General features: G+C 42.8%; 3 protein-coding genes across 6 annotated transcripts; 2 read left to right on the forward strand and 1 right to left on the reverse strand.

Annotated features, from left to right (window-relative positions):
• The first annotated feature begins 593 nt into the window (after positions 1 to 593).
• On the forward strand, positions 594 to 5,317 carry tada3l (transcriptional adaptor 3 (NGG1 homolog, yeast)-like). Of its 3 annotated transcripts, none has more exons than XM_046874483.1 (9): positions 594 to 828; positions 1,694 to 1,921; positions 2,004 to 2,254; positions 2,592 to 2,697; positions 2,858 to 2,990; positions 3,062 to 3,165; positions 3,337 to 3,437; positions 3,533 to 3,724; positions 4,131 to 5,317. In XM_046874483.1, exons 2-9 carry the CDS (start codon positions 1,712 to 1,714, stop codon positions 4,321 to 4,323), a joined length of 1,290 nt encoding a protein of 429 aa, XP_046730439.1. In that variant the 5' UTR covers positions 594 to 828; positions 1,694 to 1,711; the 3' UTR covers positions 4,324 to 5,317. The 3 variants fall into 3 exon arrangements, with proteins under 3 accessions (XP_046730439.1, XP_046730440.1, XP_046730438.1); XM_046874484.1 differs by having other exon boundaries at positions 823 to 945; XM_046874482.1 differs by lacking the exon at positions 594 to 828 and adding an exon at positions 1,053 to 1,173.
• Positions 5,318 to 6,436: 1,119 nt separating this feature from the next.
• On the forward strand, positions 6,437 to 11,641 carry hmces (5-hydroxymethylcytosine binding, ES cell specific). 2 transcript variants are annotated; one of them, XM_046874940.1, is made up of 8 exons: positions 6,437 to 6,573; positions 6,725 to 6,791; positions 7,472 to 7,665; positions 8,275 to 8,418; positions 8,536 to 8,721; positions 9,194 to 9,336; positions 9,520 to 9,712; positions 9,897 to 11,641. In XM_046874940.1, exons 3-8 carry the CDS (start codon positions 7,477 to 7,479, stop codon positions 10,077 to 10,079), a joined length of 1,038 nt encoding a protein of 345 aa, XP_046730896.1. In that variant the 5' UTR covers positions 6,437 to 6,573; positions 6,725 to 6,791; positions 7,472 to 7,476; the 3' UTR covers positions 10,080 to 11,641. The 2 variants fall into 2 exon arrangements, with proteins under 2 accessions (XP_046730896.1, XP_046730897.1); XM_046874941.1 differs by having other exon boundaries at positions 6,475 to 6,573; positions 6,729 to 6,791.
• Positions 11,139 to 19,664, reverse strand: rab7a (RAB7a, member RAS oncogene family). The gene is made up of 6 exons (XM_046874942.1): positions 19,285 to 19,664; positions 13,510 to 13,572; positions 12,840 to 12,966; positions 12,357 to 12,575; positions 12,009 to 12,137; positions 11,139 to 11,820 (listed from the first exon to the last, which is right to left on the reverse strand). The coding sequence occupies exons 2-6, from the start codon at positions 13,560 to 13,562 to the stop codon at positions 11,725 to 11,727; spliced, it is 624 nt and encodes a 207-aa protein (XP_046730898.1). The 5' UTR covers positions 13,563 to 13,572; positions 19,285 to 19,664; the 3' UTR covers positions 11,139 to 11,724.
• Positions 19,665 to 20,912: the final 1,248 nt, after the last annotated feature.

Consider the following 20,912-nt stretch of genomic DNA (forward strand, 5'->3'; position numbering starts at 1 on the left):
TGATATTCTAGCCAATCAAAAGCATCAGTACTAACCAATCCAAGCGTCGAGGGCGGGGTTTTCGGAAAGCTTGTGGGGAAAAAAATTACACCTACGCCTGTAGCGCTGCGTACGTCTTCAGCGTCGGTTGTCGTAAATCATGTTGCAGCGACGCATTCAAATTTTGTGGCAGTCATTTTTATTTTAACCAAAGACAAAATCTTTTATTTTAAAACAACGACATATTATTGTGACTCTTAACAAGGCTTTATATTATATTTATAACATTTCTAGACTAAAACCGTGGAATTACACAAAAACGACATCAACGAGTCCCATCTATTCTAAATATTACGGTAGCAGCGGCAGCCCCGAATGTGCCTTGAATCGCGTTTTCTTCCATATATGGCAAATAGTAAATCCTATCCAGTTTGCTTGATTTTTCTGCTCAATTGTAAAACCTGTAATTTTTTTTTTCGATTTCTCACAATAAATGCAAGTTATTTTGAAACAATATGAAAGTGTTGTTTTGTTTTTGCATTTTTGTTTTTTACACTTTTTGACTCACAGCCTTCACTGGAAAATACCATTAAAACACCCTATTAGAGCGCCGCTGTTTATACGGGGGGGGTTAAGCCTATGTGCTGTCATTGATTCTACATCAAAAACTCAACATTACATTTTAAAAAGGGTGCATCTCTTTTTATTACAGAAATTCGAATATATTACTGTCTATAAAATCGTGTAATTTGAAAAAAAACATTGCGTATTTTAGTTTTAATACACCACCGCTCCCCCCCCTCTGATTTACTGAATGGTACAGTCGCTAATGGAGGCCGATTCTCGGAGGTAAATATAACCGTGTCGATATTTGGAATACATTCTTTGAATTTGCGTCTCATTCACGTACATATTCGATGTAAATGAATTAAACCCTGCAAATACTTCATGAAGGCTGACTGAAAGGTTAGAACAGTGTAACGGTTTCGTAGTTTCACCTGCACTTTCCCTTTAGCTAGCTGAAAAGCCTGCTAAGCGAGCTAGCAAACAGCATTGGGCATGTGAATGTTGAGTGAAAGCACATGTTCTCACCTCAGAGCCCAGTTATGTGCTTTATCTTTCACTCTTAGATTTATTTCCAATCATATAAGCGTTTAATCGCATGTACAGGTTTTCACATCACCGCTTTGGATGGTATATAACGTGTGTGTGTGTGTTTGTAGATCCTTCAGTGTAATGCAATGCTTATGGTCCATGTTTTCATATACTGTTATATTTATGTACTCAAACGTGACGTGAAACACATCTCAGAAATGTCTTTATAAATTCCTTACACATGGTGAAGCATTGGGTTCCAGGATTTAAAACCGATTTAGCTTCACATTATAAAACTCTAGAAGATAGAACGATTTGGTGGGAAAAATCGTATTGCGAAATCCCAATACACGTTGGTGAAATCGTATCGCGATACTCTGACGATAGTCAATAATGAAATCGTGATTTTACAAAACTAGAAGGTGAAATCACATCCTGATGTTCTCACGATCCTCGGCGGTGAAATCGTATCGTGATATTTTTTCACAATACTGTTGAATCATAAACTGATTATTTATAATAGTGGTGAAAACATATCGAGATACTTCCCACAACAGCCTTGTTTAAAGAACATCAGTAATTTTAAATGACACTGATTGTGTGTGTTACACTATTCCAGCTCTTCATAACTGAGAAGATGAGTGAGCTGAAGGACTGCCCGCCTCTCAAATACTACGACTTCAAGCCCGTGGAGCATGTGAAAGTGTGTCCTCGCTACACGGCGGTGTTGGGACGCACCGAGGACGATGGCATCGGGATCGAGGAGTTGGACACGCTGCAGCTGGAGCTGGAGACGCTGCTGTCCTCTGCCAGCCGACGTCTCCGAGCCCTGGAGGAACAGAGACAAGTCAGTATTCTGCATTTGTTTTCCTTTTCATCTTGAGAAGACCTTGCTCTTACATGAACACTCTTGCACTCATTCCTCACAGATACTTACAGATTGGCAGGACAAAAAGGGCGACAAAAGGTTCCTAAAGATGGGCAAAGAAGTCGATCCGGCCGCATCTTCTCGACATCCCAAGCCTAAGAAACCGAAGCTGGAAGGGAAGGCGGGTCATGGGCCCGGGCCTGGTCCAGGCAGACCCAAATCCAAAAATCTGCAACCCAAAGTCCAGGAGTACGAATTCAGTGAAGATCCACAGGACATACCCCGTAACCCCAAAAACGACGCTCCGAACAGGTGGGATGGAAATTCCCACTGACCGTTTTTATCATTTGATCCGGATTGGCAGTGTGTCAGATTTGTGAGGAAGCGTGGGCTGTAAATGACCGTTGTCTAAATAAATCGTCTCCTTTTAAAGTATAAAATCATTATTTCAGATGTTAAATATCCTAATATCCATATTAGAGTCTGGAAAAGAATTGAATCTTGAAAAGAAAAATGTGTAGGAACCCTGAATAATGCATGAGATGAACAGAGATGATGACACTGCACATCATAGCTTCCTGTGCAGACCTAGTTTTCATAACATGATGAGATACGGTGTGGAGAACGTTCTGCTTGTTGTCCTTCACAGATTCTGGGCTTCAGTGGAGCCCTACTGTGCAGACATCACCAATGAAGAGATCAAAGTTCTTGAAGAACTTCTTAAACCTCCTGAGGACGAAGCCGAGTACTACAAGGTATCATCTCGAAATTGTGGAACGGTGGATATTCTGAATGTTACCCACCCAGTGTAGCTTCTGGATTTTAAGATCCGTTGCCACATGCCTTATTTATTCAGCAGGACCTGTGTGTGTGTCTGGGTTTGATATCAAATGAAGTGTGTTGTTTGGGTTGCAGATTCCCACTCTAGGGAAGCACTACTCTCAGCGCTGGGCGCAGGAGGACCTGCTGGAAGAGCAGCGAGAAGGAGCGCGAGCCAACGATAAGAAGAAGAGCATGCTCGGTCCGCTCTCCGAGATCGACGCCAAAGGTGACTCTGATGTTCACGATCGGTTTAAGACGATGTAAACTGCTCTTATTAACCCGTGTCGCTTTGTGCAGACGTAGACGCTTTGCTGAAGAAGTCTGAATCCCAGCACGAGCCTCCGGAGGACGGCTGCCCGTTCGGTCCCCTCACACAGCGCCTGCTGCAAGCTCTGGTGGAGGTCTGATCACGTGTGCTCTCATCTAGTCTGATGTATTACTATAGTTAGTACAGTGCAGTAGGGCTGAAACCATTCCTCGATACTCCATTGCTAAATGAATCGGGAGCAAAGTTACTTTTCATGCCAGTTACAGCTTCTGTTGATACCAGGATGTGTTATTGTTATTTATAGGAGAATATCATATCCCCTATGGAGGATTCCCCCATTCCAGACATTCCAGTGAAGGACGATGGAGCTGGGACGTCGCCTCGCAGCCAAGGGAAAGCTTTCAGGTAACGTTCCATAACCTGACGATCAATACCTGATGAACAGTTTTTGAGCTTGTGTACTTATAATGTCCATCTTTTTCTCTCTTCGCTCGTAACAGCGTTCCCCACACGCGCTCTCTGGAGGCCCGGATCAGGGAAGAACTGGTGGCTCAGGGTCTGTTAGACTCCGAGGAGAGACAGGGCACAGGAGGAGACTCGGAGGACGAGGTGCTGGCCGAGCTCCAGAAGAGGCAAGCCGAGCTGAAAGCTCTGAGCGCTCACAACCGGGCACGTAAGCAGGAGCTGCTCCGGTGAGTTCCACAAACCGATACGTAGATGTTCTTCAGGGTGCAGGATCTGTTTCTTAGGATTCGCGTAACAGTGATGTAACGAAGCGAATGAAAATTATATCTAAAGAAAGAATGTATGATACGACAGCAAGAATCGGATTACACAGATGTCTGATTACACGAGTAAGCACAAGCTAAACGTTAAGGCATTTGCCCTGAAGGTCATGAGTTCAAATCCCAGTCACACCAAGCTGCGAATCTTGGGCCATTAACCCTTTTGTATGAATGAGATAAATGTAAGTCGTTCTGGAGAAGTGCATCTGCCCTATGCTCTGAATGCAAACTTTCTCCAATAAAAAAAAAAAAAAAAAGATTTTACATCATTCATGCTCTAGCCAGACGTTCTCACGTGTATGGTGTCGTCCAGGTTAGCGCGGGAGGAGATGAGGAAGCAGGAGCTGCGCCAGTGTGTCCGCGTGGCCGACAACGAGGTGATGGAGGCTTTCCGGCGCATCATGGCGGCCAGGCAAAAGAAACGCACTCCGACAAAGAAAGAAAAGGATCAAGCGTGGAAGGCTCTGAAAGAGAGGGAGCGAATCCTCAAACAGCTGGACGGGTAAAGACGAGCGCGACCCGATGCTGTTCGTGTCGCGTCAGGGCCCGGCTCTCGTCTCATTTGTTAGATGTGATGCAGCACCACCAGTGTACCTCCTACACCCCTCTCATTTCCACCAGGACCACCATGAAGGACAATCCTACGTTCCTACTGGATTTATTTTTGAGAATTATGAAATAAAAATGTGACTCGTATTTTATTTTATTTTATTTCGGACAAGATTCGAGGTCGGACTCTTGACAGACAACGTGACTCGTGCTGTTCTTTCCCCTTGAGATGTTTATTCTGAGTGTTCACACAGGAAGTCTCACTCATCTCTTTCTGTTGCTTTTTAACACAAGGACCGGTGTTTTAGGTGTGTAATGTGAGAGATGTTGAAGGTGGAAAATTCTGTGTCGTTAAGAAGGTCAAATATTTGAGGAACGATGCGTGAAACTCACGTTGCGGGGGGGAAACAGCAGCATCGTCTGAGCGAACGTCCTGATTCTGAGATGAAGTTTTAAGCGTGAACTGCATTTGTTTAAATGTCTGGTTTGGACGCGTTCTTAATTCTCCACGTCCCATTGAGCCACATGATGTGCACTAAGAAATCAGTAAAACACTATTATTATTACCACTGTGTGAAATCCTGTCAGCATGACACCACCAGACCACCTGGACCGATCCTTGTACCGTTTCGGTTTTCAGGTAGGAGGCGCTGTTTCGTTTTCAGGCACAAAGAAGCGCGCTGATGTTTTTTGCGCTCGTATCCTGACGTGATACCGGCGTCTCTTTTTACGATGTTTGCCTTTTTCCCGTACATGTCTCACGTGAGCAGCGAGTAAGTGTTACAGTTTTGTGAGCTCACCAGGAAACAATTGGAGGAGTGAACCAGGATATTGTTTACCGATATGTGTTTTGTACAAGACGCCATGATTTTCGTGATTAAATGTTTTCCTTTTCCTCTCCGTGCTTTTTCCACGTAAGCAAGGGGAAAATAAAGCAGAAGATGAATAAGATGTCGAAGCTGTTCAGAGTCATATATTCCACAAACGACTAAGAATATCATTTCAAATATGATCATCCAAATAATCCGGTGGGTTTCCGCAGTCTCTCACTTCAGTGGGGCATCTGATCAAATCCACCCTCCTGTCATAGGCTTGAACAAACGTGTATTTTTGCAAAATATATAACATATATAAAACACAATACGAAGCAAAACAAGACATGATGCAGTAAGTATTCATAAAGCACTAGTCCAATATGCTTGTGTACATTTAGATATGATTTGAATTCATTTCTCACATATTACAGCTCAGAGAGATTCTTTCTGCACAGTCAGCAGGTTGGGGGGACAGAGTGCAGGCTCAGCCATGATGCTCCACACCTAGAGCAGATAAAGTCTTGCTCAAGGGCAGCTTAGCAGTGTGAAGCCTTGAACCCTGACCTCTTAATCAGTAACCAAGAGCTTTAGTGGTATCCTGCATATAAATCTGTCTAAAGATGTTGACTGGGTGGAACGTGAGCATCAAGAGGATCTGGGTTCGTGGACATCTGAGATGTGTATGTCCTTTTTGAGCATCCCATTCCACAATTAGTGGCAATTTACTGTTAACCTCCACTCTTCTGGAAAGATGTTCCACTAGATTTGTGTGGATTTATTCGGCCATTATGGTGTTAGCAGTGAGTGTAGGTGAGGTGAGGAGGCCTGGGGTGCAGTCAGCTTTCACATTCGTCCTGAAGGTGTTCTATAGGGTTGAGGTCAGAGCTCTTTAGCACGAGATCTTTCACTCTTACATCCACGTCCTTGTGTGCCTCCAAGTGTGTGCTGACAGTTTGGAGATGAAGCACATATGGATAGAAAGGTCAGGTTTTCCCATGCTTTTGTCCCTGTAGTAAATGTAGACTGGAGGCTGCACAGTGGGTGGGGCTTTGGGTCAATAATTGTGCTGAAGTATAATTGACTATAATTTAATGGACAACATTGATTTAAAAACAAGCAAGAACTTTCAACAAAATATCTGTAACACAACCCAATATTTTAATGTTTGTTTTAACAGCATATTTCTGCATGGTAAGTGTCACTTCCACAGTGTGGCGCTATGCGCTAGGTGCACGAAGGACAGGAGACTCCGGGACAGGGGTCTAAGGATTTAGAAACTGGGGTATCTGTCGGTCACGTGCACTGCGTCTCGGTCACACTGCGTGCGCACGGATTTGCGTGTTTGAGCGCGCGCACTGCAGTGCCCGGATGCTCGACCTGCTGCGCGCGCAGGTCTGTCATTTATATTATTTTACGCCATAATTAATAATAAATGGCATTAATCTCTCTTTCAAGAAACGTCGAATAACTTTTAATCATCCACACACTTCTGTTTTTCTTCTCACCCGTATTTATCCTATTTTTTCCTTTCCTCTCACCATAGAAAGAAATCTAAGCTAGCAGGCTAACGTCACTCTGATAAACCGGTATACTTTTCTGAACCCGCTCCGGTAAGTAAATCATTTACCCAAAAAACGTATCATTTAATTTATATTTCATAAACATTTTTTGCATCAGTCGGATTTTTCCAATAGTAAGCTCCGAGTTAGCGTCTTTCTATTATATTTTACTTCACCTACCCGTATTCTACAAATCCCGCTCTCATTGGCTGCGCATGTCATGAATATTTTAAAACCCACTAATCAGAGCTCGATTTGTAATGAGTGGCGTGGGTACCAGCCAATCAGAACGCAGGAGGCGGAAACCAGTGGAATGCAGGTGGTGGGGGAAGCCAAGTAAAAAAAAAAAAAACATCAAAAAACAATTATAGCCGAACAAAGATAAAAAGTATTTTAAAAAAATATATAAAAAAGTTTCTTTAACATTTTTAACGTTTAACACTGTGTGCTGGGGGAAATGTTTAAAAATAAATTACAAATAAAATTTAATAAATTAATTCAATTCAATTCAATTAATTTTTATTTGTATAGCGCTTTTAACAATGAACATTGTCTCAAAGCAGCTTTACACAGATAAATTAAATACATGTAAATAATGTGACGAGAACACATTTGAGCTATTTTCATATATATATATGGTTTTTTTTTTCATTCTATTCATGTGTAATATTAAGTAATGAAATACTGTATCTGGTCTGTCTGTGTGATTTGCTGTGATGTGATGTGGCCAGAGATCATGTGTGGAAGGACCGCCTGCACCCTCGTTCCTGATGAGCTCCGGCGAGCTTCTTGTTACCGAGACCGGTCTGGACAGCAGCGACGGCCTCAGTGGAGGGGCGATGATGCGGATAAATACCAACCCTCCTACAACAAGAGTCCTCAGTCCTTCAGTCCGGTTCTGTTGTCCAACAGACACTTTAATAAGGCAAAGAGCTCTTAAATGTGTACTTTGTAGGCATCTAGCTGGCATGAACTCCAGAAAAAAGCAGCAGATTCGAGAGCCTTGTACCACAATGTCCTGTGTCTCAGGAAGGCTAAAGTCAGTAGTGATGGGAAGATCGGATCATTTTAGTGACTAGGTTTTTTTTTCAATCGAAATGAACAAATCGTTTGTTGAGTCATTTCGTTCCTTTGATCAGAAATAAAATGTTAAATTTGTATTAATTAGATCCTCCAACACGTCTACATACACAAACTCTGACTATAGTTTCAATAATGAAAATATCACAATGCAGCTAAGGACAAATGATGATAAACAGATTGAGAAGCTCATATTTTCTGGTCTGTGTCGTTAGTTATTTTGTTACGTGACTCCAATAATTAATGTAACAATAATGTCAAGATGCGGAGCAAAGAAAGAAAAAATATTGCATTGTGTAGCATCTATGGGAGTAAATTCTGTTTCCTACAGAGATGTTGCGATGCTTTACTCATGTGTGTCCTGTAGGTTAGAAGAGGAACGAATCACTCTTTGAGACTACTCGTTCTTTTGACTTCTTTTGTTTGGATTTTCTGCCTTGTCGGTGTTCTACAGGAAGCGGCGGTGGACGAGTGCGTGCTGGCGGCAATGCGCTGGGGTCTGGTTCCGGCCTGGTTCAAGGAGAGCGACCCGAACAAGATGCAGTACAGCACCTCCAACTGCCGTGGCGAGAACTTGCTGGAGAAAAAGTCTTACAAGGTGTAGACATCACCAGAATTGGGCAAAACATTTACACTCTGGAATACTTCCGTATCATAAGCGCTTTTTTGTTGTTGTTCATAACTACATGTTTGTTTCGTTCATTTCATCCCCCAGGACCCTCTGCTGAAAGGGCAGCGTTGTGTCATTCTAGCCGACGGCTTCTACGAGTGGAGGAGGCAGCAGAAGGACAAACAGCCTTTCTTCATCTATTTCCCCCAGAACCAGCGAGATCAGCAGGACGGGGAGGATGAGAGAAAACTGAAAAATGAAGAACGGAGTGAATGTGAAGAAAAAGCAGCGGTAAGAAGTCCAGAGTCTGAAGCTTTGCTGTGGATGTAATTATTTTGGATCCATTTGAATTCCTGAACCTTGAGAAACCACGATGGAGCACGGAGGAAGCGTGTCAGTAATTTAACAGTGAACTCTCGGAGCAGGTGGAGAAACGAGATGTTCGAGAGAGAAAGCACAGCTCATGTGATGTATGTGATCATATGAGTTGCATTTCATCATGGTTGCTGCATATCACATATATTTATTCAGAATAAAGATGAAAGCTGATCATTTTTTTTTTATGATCTAATGCGTTTAGGTTGAAAAGACTGCTGTGGATTTCTAAAAGGCAAAAACAATCATGTGACCCGAGTTCCTCACAGCTATATATTGTGTTACTGAAGACATGCCTGAACGGCACCTCAAACCGTGACCTCATCAGATCATGATATTTATTAATGCTGCGCCACAATTTCCATTTCTTTGTCCCCTTCATTAACAGGATGGCGAGTGGACCGGATGGCGTCTGCTCACCATGGCGGGTCTGTTTGACTGCTGGACGCCTCCTGGTGGTGGGGAAGTTCTGTACACCTACACCGTGATAACTGTGAACGCCTCACCAAACCTGCAGAGCATCCACGATAGGTAGAGCATGACCACACTGTATCATCTACTGCTCTATACACTAAGTGTAGGGATCACTGAAAGATAATCTCTGGTGTATTTTAACCAGGGCTCTGAGTTTAGGCCTCTTTTGCAGTTTCTGTGTGTGTGTGTGTGTGTGTGTGTGTGTGTGTGTGTGTGTGTGTGTGTGTGTGTACGAGATAGGATGCCAGCCATTCTGGATGGAGAAGAGGAGGTGAGGCGATGGTTGGATTTCGGGGAGGTGCGTTCACTTGAAGCTTTAAAGTTACTTCAGTCTAAATCCTGCCTGACCTTTCACCCAGTGTCTTCGATCGTCAACAACTCGCGCAACAACTCCCCCGAATGCCTGCAGCCACTCGACCCTGCCGTCAAAAAGGTGCTTCATTAATTGCACAATCAAAACACATTACTCGGTTTTAAGAACAAAGATGGCCTGCTATCACTGGCTCAACTTCCTGTTTTGGTTTAGCATTTGGTTCAAACTTCAGTCAGAGCAGGAGATGAGAATTTAAGGTTTGGCAGTTGATTAGCACATTAAAAATCCTGTTCTCTTTCTTTAGGCTTCTTCTCAGCCATCAGCCAGCAGCAAGATGATGATGAGCTGGCTGAAAAACGGCTCACCTCTAAAGAGGAAAGCAACAGAAGATACTGAAAAGCCGTCAGGGACGCACAAGTCAAAGGCCAGTGGGCCTTTACAGCAGTGGCTGCTTGGAAACAGGGCTAGTAAGACACCAAAAATGTAACGCTCCTGAACTTTGATATTGTTGGCAGCACTGAAAGCCTCAGAATGTCCAGTTTCTGAATGAATGTTGAGAGTTTTCTTGCTTTGCTTCCTGAGACACTGAGTATTTGTAGACCACTGCAGATCCTGCAATCTGCATCTTCTAGACATATGCATTTGTGTGACCTTTTTTTCTATTTCGTGAAAGTTGGTTTACAAACCATATATATAAAAAATTTTAAAAAGAGAGAGAGAGAGGATGACTGGAGTTAAAACATCTTTACTTGGTTACTATCAAATCAGACCAAGAGGCGTCTGGATTCAGGGAATTTCACACTTTGTGCCTTAAACAGAATCGTTCAGTCGCTGTCGATCTCCATGACGACACACAGTAAAAAAAAAATGAAGACTCTTAACGCTATCAACATACACGCCCGCTTTGTTATATGTTTCAAAAAATTAAAAAAGCACCGTGCAAAGATTTATTCAACATTTTTTTATTATTCTTTTTTTTTTTTTTACTTTGAAATACATTTATTTTCAAACGATGTTTATGCTGTGCTGTAATAAATGTTTCATTAGATGTAATGATGAATGCTTCAGGTGTCCTCACTCTACTGTAGTTCGGTGTGGGCTTTTTTTTGTCTATTCAGCTTAGTTAATAATAATAATTAGCAATAATAAATCAGAAGAGAATAAACCGATTGTAATATCATATCCGAGGGAGCTCGACCGATCCCCTGCTGGGGGAAGGAGGGGGGGTTTGAAAGAAAAAAAAGGAACGTTTGCTTGTGTCACTGACGGAAGAATTCGTAGTAAGTGGTCCTGATCACAACATCGGTGACTAAAACCAACCAACCAACCAAAAAAAACAAAAACAATTAAATAATAATAATCCCAAAAACACTAACGTCAGTGCTATGGTACCTGTTTTAGTGACCCCACACCATTGGTATTCCTCTGTAATATGACATTAAATATTAAGTATCGAAAAGCAAATAAAGCAAAAGAGCATGCTTTTAAGAGTCAGACGCCGCGACGTGCAAAACCTCCTGACGAAACCGGAGAGAGCAGACAGTCCTGATAGCAACACAGAGCTTTAATACATCGGCATATTACACAGCCCCATCGATCTGCATCACATCTTACAGGTTCCAGTTTAGCATGGTGGTGTATATATAAAAAGTCTCAGAAAGCATTCAAGTGTTGAGTGTTTCAGAATGGACTCCGTGTGTGTGTGTGTGTGTGTGTGTGTGTGTGTGTGTGTGTGTGTGTGTGTGTGTGTGTGTGTGGTTGAAACTGAAGGAAGTCTGAAGAAGGGTGTTAGGACTACTATTGGCAAAATTACAATTAAAAGAGCTACCGAGGGCCTGAAAACACTTGTGCACCAAAACTCTTCATAATGATCTCTTTGGGCTTTAAGTGAAGCCCCGTTGAGCACTGCTGCGTGCGCGCAAATTTGTATTGGGTATATTCTAGAAGAGGAAGCCTGCCTGCTCTATGAAGGCCAGTGATTACATTGAGGGAAACTGGGAATAAAGAGGAAGAAAAGACAAGAAATTGGGAGAGAGAGAAAGAGAGAGAGAAAAGACAGCTGTGTAAAGAAGAAGGAGGAGGAACAAGGCTAGAGAGGGTGAAGGGTGATCACTAGCGCCCCCTGTACGTATTCAGCAGCTGCAGCTCTCCGCAGATGGCTTGGCTCTCTCGTTTCTGTCCAGCTTGATCGGCTCGGGGAATTCGTTGTACAACTCCACTTCGGTTTCCTGAAAGGAACATGTTAGACAAAGATTACTTTGGTCAGTGGTGCGAGAAAGTCCAAAAGGGGGTAAATAGTTATGCAATGATGTTTGTTTAACTGAAACACAGTTTTTCCAACCAGAAAAGAATTGTACAGGGAAAAGACATCTAAAAAGCACATTGGTAATAATGACTAATGAGTGCATTGCGTTACCTGTTTGAGTGCGTTGCGTGCGATGGTCTGGAAAGCCTGTTCTACGTTGATGGCCTCCTTGGCGCTGGTCTCAAAGTAGGGGATGTTGTTCTTGCTCTGGCACCAGGCTTGTGCTCGCTTAGTGGTTACCTGCGAGACGCAGGGAGACAGAGGAAGAGTGACTGAGCGATTCTTTCCCCATAGTACACACAAATCTCTGTATTTTGTCTAAATGTAATCTAATGCTGATTGTGGCAGTCTTGCAGGAAAAAAAAAAACTGATAGGACGCATTGTCGCATTGCCAGGCTAGGATCCCACACACACACACACACACACACACACACACACACACACACACACACACCTACCTGTCTGTTCTCCAGGTCGATTTTGTTCCCGAGCACGACGAAGGGGAAGTTCTCGGGGTCACGAGGGCTGGCCTGGATCAGAAACTCGTCCCTCCAGCTGTCCAGCGTCTTGAAGGTGTTCGGTGCTGTGACGTCGAAGACGAGCACGCAGCAGTCTGCGCCGCGGTAGAACGCCACGCCCAGAGACTGGAAACGCTCCTGACCTGCCGTGTCCCAAATCTGCAGAGAGAGAGAGAGAGAGAGAAAAAAATCTGAACACTTATAATCCAGAATCATCATCATCATCTTCAGCTGATGTGTGAATGCTCTACAGACAGGTACGTGTACATCACTCCTGCATACTTTATTTCTATCTAAATTCTCTGCACCTGCATGTGTTCAGCTGGGATTGACTCTTGTCCTGAACTGGCTTTAAAAAAAAACCCAGCAATGGCTCTATGCTACGAATGCATATGAGTGTGATGAGGGTCGGACTCTCCGTACCTGCATTGTGACAAGTCGATCGTCCACCATCACCTCTTTTGTCAGGAAGTCAGCTCCTATTGTAGCTTTGTACTGATTGCTAAACTTCTTATTCACATACTGGTTCATCAGAGAGGTCTTGCCCACTCTACACACACACACATTAAGAAAAAGAAAACAGGAACTGAAAACTCAGAGCACTTTTACATACAAAAATGCACGACTTACTCACAATACAAAATAAATCAGAGGAAACAGCACTCGAGTGGTGACTGATGCACGAGGAACGTTTATATTTAAATTCACTCTTTCACCCTTCCCTTTACTGTCTGCATACAAGATGGCTGCTGATTGCACCTTGAGGTCATTCGAAGCATTGGATGTTCACATGACCAGAGACACATGTTTAAGATCTGAAAATTGATTGAGGTCACGAATGGCATACTTGTGCACCGTATTAGATTGTTAATAAATTTACCTCATACGCTTACCATATTTGTATTTATATAAAATAAATCAATGTGCACGACCCCTTTCTGAAGGTCACGTTAGATGACGTACAGGCTCCCTGTAATAATTGCAGCCCAGCATTGTTGATTTACACTCTCAATTCGCCGATTTTTCCATTAATCTATAAAGTGTTAATACATTTCCTCTCCAGGACGAGCAGATGATCTCTTTGGACACTCACCCCGAGTCCCCGAGGATGATCACTTTCAGCAGAACTTTCTTCCTCGATGTCATTGTGTCAGAGCTGAAGGAAGCAGGAAAGGAGAAAAAAGAGACAGTGAGCATATGAAGATGAGGTCAAGTTCAGAAATAACTTCAGTGTATACGTTTGATGTTGCAAGAGAAAAAAACGTCGCTTGCTCAATTCTGACAAATTGTATAGTTGTCCGGTTATATCTTTTTTTAATTCTAATATATATCTGATACCGTAACTTTGTAGAAACTACAATAACAGAGTCAGTCAATTTATAAAAATCCCTGTTTACATTTAATACTTACTTAAATTTTCACTTAATAGAAAGTTTTTTTGGTCTCAAAGCATTAATACATGAAAATAGGGTACATAAATAAAAATAAATAAAAAGTCAGTTTGAGAACAACAATCAAAACGTGTAGAACCTAAAACACACTGCAGGACCATAACCAGTAATCACATCATGAGCACTGGTGTATTTATATATAGATATGATATGTGACTAAAAAAAGAACCCGTGGCTGAACCCATGTGCTCATAGTGCGAGATGTTTTCCTGAACACTTGCAGAAACCACAAGTTCATACTGAACGCTCGCTGATGCTGGTCTGTGCTCTCTGTTTGGCCATCCTTGCACTCGGATATTCAGAAGATGTTGTGTGAGGTCATTTTGATATTTCCAAAGAGCAGTTTTATTACTGATCGTGAAATACGTCTAGACGGCATGTCAGGACTTTCACCAGGAGAAAGACAATATACGCCAGGATTACATTTTATTGATGAGGGTTTTTTTTTTAGAAACAAAGCATGGTCTCAGACTGATAATAGGGTGATGCATTCCTAGTTTTAATCCATATTATTAGGTCTGTTTACAGGAAGTTCATGGAAGACTGGACGGAGTAATAACCTGAGAGATATCTCCATATCAAGGTCATAAGCCTTTACATACTACACAGTGATCTCTTAATCCTAACCATAGTGGTTTTAGGTCACAGCGGCTGCAGTGAAACTCCGCGGCTGCTGCTTCTGCGGTGACTCGGTGCTGACCGGGTTGAACACCATGCCATTAACAAGGAAAACACTCATCATTTTCTTTCTGCACTAAACTTTGAATAAGTCATGTGTGCTCCCTTTCTTTCTTGGTCTCCAGTCACGAGGGCTGCCTGAGCATGCTCACACACACTCTCTCTCATACACACAAACACACACACTTTTGCCCGGGAGACCAAGTGCTGTAAATGGACACTGATACACTCGTATGTCATAAAGCTGTAAAGTGCAGCCTGTAAATGCTCGTGAAACAGTGTGTGTGCGCGCGCGCGGGTCCTCACGGGAAACAGCGTGTTCCACATCGCTAATGATCCAACGGGTGAAGCACACGAAATGTTTTGAACAGGTTTACTTTCATAACACGCACAGGACTTGAACAGGATGTAACTACAATGTGCTCGAAATAAACAATACGCTGCATTAAATCAGAAATTCAGGCTTGTTTTTTGATAACTTCTCATCCACAGGGACCAGGACACTTTGCTGATCAAGGCGGAACAAGGACACATTCCATCCTGTAAACACTTAAGGCAAGATCTGTAGACCAGGGCTTCGTCTCACTGCATCTCAAGGTACTGTTTTTAAAAACACGTGAACAAACGTAACTGCACCGTCTTCTCACAAGTACTCCACAGCTTATCAACCTGAATAAACAAACGTCCTTTCTCAAAACTGCTCGAGCAAACCATGCACCATTTGACCAAAAGTAAGTGGACGCAAAAACCCATATGTGCTTCTTCCACAAACCTCCTCAAACTGTGAGGTGTTCGTCTTACGCGTTTCCTTCCCTGGAACCAAGAGGAACTGTTCAGACAGGACAATGCTCCGAGCTCCATGAAGACATGGTGTGTTGAGGTTAAACTGGAGGAGTGTCCTTCACAGAGCTTTCGACACCTTAACCCCTCCTAACCTTGGAGCTGAATGATCAGAATTCTCCACACGTACAATCTACATTTATTCTTTGAAAGTCGTCCTCCCTAGTAGACTGAAACCGTTAAAAGCAGATCAATAAAATACTGCGAATGAGTTTTGCATCACTGGAATGTTTGTGTCTCTTCATACCGTAATGATCATTATGAGCTACCTGATGTCATAGTGTACGACCGACGAAGATAAATGTTATGTAAACAAGCCTGTTACAGAGGATTTCTCCCAAGTATCGTGTAAACTAGCTGTTATATCTGTTTCCCTTTCCCTTTTTGTACAAATGGAAACAAACGTAGCAGCTGTTTCTCATGTTTTACCACTTGTTTACGTACTTCCAACAGCTTCTACATTGACCTAGTTCACTCTGTCAGCACTGTGAAACGAACAACCTTCTTCCTCAACCAGTTTAAAACCAGACAGTTTGTAACCACACCGAGTTGATTTAGTTGTTGCACACGTTAGCAACGTTCATCAACGTTCTGAGGTACAACCAGAACTTCTGAAGCTGTAGATGGTTCAGCATTATGAAAGGAAATGTATAAAATTCCTGCATGCATATAAACTGATTAAAAACACAAAGCAGTCTGCTGCATGCACCGCTTTAAAGCCTAGAGGAAATGAACGTGAAGCTGGGGCTGAGTGGAGGAAGGATACTGGAACAGGGGTCGAGCTAATCGAATCCAGATGGATGAGAACGCGGCGAATGGAGGAGAGAACAAACGAGGCAGGTTCTGAGAAACGGCTGTGGGGTACAGAAAATAACCTCAGAGGTGCAACGCACAGGCGCTCTTTTAACGTCTTAATTTTGACAGTTAGGGCGAATAGAGATCGGTTTCACACCATCACGTATTCAGCAGAGCATTTAAAGCACGCACAGGACGCGAGATAGAAATCTAAAACGGTTATTTGCTTTTTTTTTTTTTTAATTGGAACTGAAACCCTGAGCATCATCGTCAATATCCATCCAGTTTTCTTCTTTAGAAACTTAAAGCGTTAACATGTGCAGTATGGACAAATGTTTGTGGACACCAGACTATATGATATTTGCTTTTTGAACATTTCATGTTTATCCCCATTTGCTTTTATAATAACCTCCATTATTCTGGAAAGATGTTTCACTAGATTTTTGAGTGTGCATGTGGAGATGTATTCAGACACAAGGCTGTTAAAATCAGTTGCTGATGAAGGGTGAGGTGAGGACACCTGGGTTGCAGTTCATCCAAAAAAAAAAAAAAAGTGTTCATTAGCATTGAGACCTGTGCCCAATAGCAGGCCCATCAAGATCTTCCAATGCATTCCAACACGTGTAAAGCAGATCTTCATGGAGCTATTTTTCTGAACATGGGGCATTGTCATGCTGGAACAGGTTTGCGTCTCCTCGTTCGAATGACCTGAAAATTTCATGCCACCTTAAGAAGAACGGTTTCTAAATTTACTCAGAAAATATTTTTTACACGAGAAGACCGAACTTTACAGCTCCATCGGTAGTCAAATGATGTTCAGCAGACTAAACTGAATTCTGTTCAGATCCTCAGGTACTCCAGTGAGGAATCTCAATGAGACCTACCAAGCTCCAGAGGAGTTCAAGCTTTGTGTACAAACTTTACGAGAACTTTGCGTTAACCGTTAGATGACAAAAAATCCTACGGTGACACAACCGGTGTGTCTCAGCACATTTTCAGCAAGAAATCTTGGACAATTCGGGGTGACACGAGTCTCCTCAAGACCAAAAGTACACAATTTAGTCTGAACAAAGTAACCAGAAAGTTAAAACCTTTATAGTCTTCAAACCACACACATCTGAACATCTGGTGTGTTCTTCAAACAAACACCAACACCGAATGAGTTCACCTCAAGTTCACCTCATGGCTGTAGTTCCTCAAGTGACACTTTGTGCTGTTGTGCGGCGACTCGTGTCTCTCATGTGCGCACACAAACACACACCGTTTCCTAACAATCCGTCCACATAGAAGAACAGGAATTTCTCCAGCAGGAGATCAACCCATGGGTCTAAAATGTGCTGACGTTTGTCTTTGGCTGGATTAGTGCAAAGATCATGAAATACTATATGAAACATCCAGCGCAGGTTTTACTTGTTTATCTACGGGAACGATCCTTCACCCTGGAATCAGATTTCATGACGGAAGCACCAACGAGACCCTACTGGAAGCTTTATTCCAGCTAGTTGCATAGCATTGTGGGTAAGGCAGGAATTTCATGGCAGAATGAACCTTGGACAGTGTTACATCATCACAGGCACTGAATGAAGTCTCGCACGTTCTCACCCGTGTAGGGTTTCCTCTAGATACTCTAGTTACCTCCACCCTCCCAAAATCATGCATGAGGATCTGCTGCTCAAAATAGACGTAATTGTGCGAGATAAATCAGCGAACGCAACACAAGTCTACAGTATAGACCAAAGGAAGCAGGATGCTTGTGCGTAGGATCCGACCTGATCCTGAGAAATGACCTTGATGATTTCTGCATTTTTTTATACATTGCGATTTGTTCAACTTCTCACTTCCTGTTTCCTGAAGCATGATCAAGGAGATTGTTATGGTCTCTAGATGGGACTTAATACCTTACTGATGTGTAGTCGTCTAAATGGAGTGGAATAATTATCTCTGCTTTGTGCTGCGAGAAAAATGACCAGTCTGTAATTCGAGTGCTGGAACCAAAGGAAAAGGATGAACCTACAACGGCATCTCTTTCTTCTTTATGTATAAAAAAAAACACGAGTCCTGAATGTGTCCTGCATCTGTTCCAAGTTCTCCTGTGCTTTTTTTTTTTTTTTAAACAAATCTGAAAACACGTTTTTGTTTTAGTTTTAAAGCTGCAGTAAAAAGCAGGACAGGAGATAATTCAGATGTGATCTAAGACTTCAGAGTGAATCAACACAACGTGCATCCGAGGTGTAAAAAGCTCCTAGTTGAACTGGTCCAAGCCTGAGGTTCAGATGCAATCGGACTGTGCTCGAGTGTAGCCCTAATCTCTAAAACCATGTACTCTTTGGTTCAGCAAATACTCCTTACACTGGCCTGGGTGTAACTCCATATTAATCTGGAACCCATGATGCTTGACAAAGTCGGATCACATGGTGCAGAACCACAAAGGAGCTCTTTACCACGAGGACTGGAAAAGGCTGGATGGTCTAGTAAACAGATGATCATCAGGAGTAGTTCTCTCTCTCTACCCTCTGGTTTACGGTGTGCTGTTGCAGATGGGAGCCTGGGTGTTTCAGGGCGTCGGCATCCCCGTTATAAAGCCTTATAAGCAGGTTATTATCGTCCCATCCTGTAACTCGTACCTTACTATAACCTGGATTTTCGGGTTGTGATCAGTGACTCAGTTCAGCAGCCTGGCTCAACCTTCATGCCTGAAGAACCATCTCACATCACCAACCTCAGCACATCTTTAAAGAAATATATCTCATTATTATATAGAATATGCAGCCACCCTCACCCTCGGGAGCGCGCCTATTCGTGCGCGCACACGCCAGAAATGAATATGTAAATTAGCTGTTCAGCTAACGGTTCCTGTCAGAACGTCACCACGAAAATGTCATTACAGACGAATATTCGTGTCTGCATATTTTGTACATTTTCAAACCCATGAACGTTCAATCCTACAGTCCATATCAGAGAGAGAGAGAGAGAGAGAGAGAGAGAGTAAAACAGCTAGTCATCGAAGCTAACCGCTAACTAGCTTGCAGTCTTTTGACACCCAGATCGCATTTCGAACCGGACAGACATAAAGACATTAAATACACATCTACAGTAAAACTCACCTCGGTCTCAGTGCTGAATCGGAGCAGAAGAGATGAGTGTGTTTAGTGTGTGAGGAAGAGAAGAGTAGATAAATAAACACGGCTAGCGCTGATGCTAACGCGAACTCTCCGCTGTGTCACTATTGTTCTGGTGCTCGGGGGTGGGTTTACAGGTGGAGTATTCCTCCCTGTCTGTCTCTCTCACACTCACACACACAGGCTAAATCACCGCCGCGATAAATCCTCCTCCGCAGAGCGCCAGATGATAACTAAGAGCAAGTGTTGAGTAATCTCCGTGTTCTGGCCCGGCTTGTTCTGTGCTGTGTTGTGTTGTGTTGTCCCGTCCTGACGCGAACCTGGGCCCGGTCCTGTTTCTCTTTCCCTTTCAGCCTGCTCACTTCCTTCAAAACAAGCCCGAGATATCGGCGCCCCGCGGCCGTGTCCCGAATCGCGCTTTGCGCACTACGGCGGTGCGCGCGCCCTCGTGCGAAAGTCGACGAATGTCGTGTGAGTGCCCTGGAACTTAACGCGCTGGGCGATTTGGAGCGCGGCCTCCGCCGTCATCGCGCATGCTCCGCCCACTGGAGCGAGACCGTCCAGTTACTCAGCGCGAGCGCGTAGAGAGGTCTGTCCTTTCTGCAATCATCAAAACTATTTAGACTGCACGGGGCAAGACTGTCTGTCTATCTATCTATCTATCTATCTATCTATCTATCTATCTATCTATCTATCTATCTATCTATCTATCTGTCTCACTGTCTGTCTGTCTGTCTGTCTGTCTGTCTGTCTATCTATCTATCTATCTATCTATCTATCTATCTATCTATCTATCTATCTATCTCACTGTCTGTCTGTCTGTCCGTCCGTCCGTCCGTCCGTCTATCTATCTATCTATCTATCTATCTATCTATCTATCTATCTATCTATCTATCTATCTATCTATCTATCTATCTATCTCACTGCCTGTCTGTCTGTCTGTCTGTCTGTCTGAAAAAAATTAAAACCGAAGTTTCTCTGAGACAATGTGTCATGAAATCTTGTTAAAACGGATTTCTTAAAATCGCTATTGTTCAGGATCCAGTATTGGTTTTGAAAATCTTTTGAACCATTCCCAGCCCTAACGGTGTCAGCTAAAATGTTCACTTTCCTTTTTTCCTTTTTAATGAAAAATCTCCCAGAAAACATGGCTACTTTTAGTAACTTTTTAACCTGACAACATCAGGAGGTTCTCCACACCCATGCAATTGTTAGTTGAGGGAACTACTTTATTCTCTGTAATATAAATCTATAAATCTGCACATAGAGATCTGATTTATTTCCAATATGAAGAACCTGATTTCAACAATTACCTTTGTACTTTATCTGACATTAATGATCTTCCAAAAGGTTTCCATTTGGAAGTAGTTTTAAGCAGAATATCAGATGATGCTAATTTGTCTGATTTTATTCTGGATACAGCAAGCATGACGCCTGAGAAACCCTCACCCTCATCGTCCTTTTTATGTTGTTTTCCTTCTCTAACCCCCTTGAGATCAGAGCAGGGGCCAAATAAGTTTCCAATACCTATTTTCTTGAATATTTTAAAGTTAAGGCTTCAGAAAGCCAATGAAGACCTTGATGATCTCAGATGGTACAACACTGATTGTTCC

Source organism: Silurus meridionalis, chromosome 19, assembly GCF_014805685.1.
Source record: "Silurus meridionalis isolate SWU-2019-XX chromosome 19, ASM1480568v1, whole genome shotgun sequence".
In the NCBI taxonomy this organism is placed as follows: Eukaryota; Metazoa; Chordata; class Actinopteri; order Siluriformes; family Siluridae; genus Silurus; species Silurus meridionalis.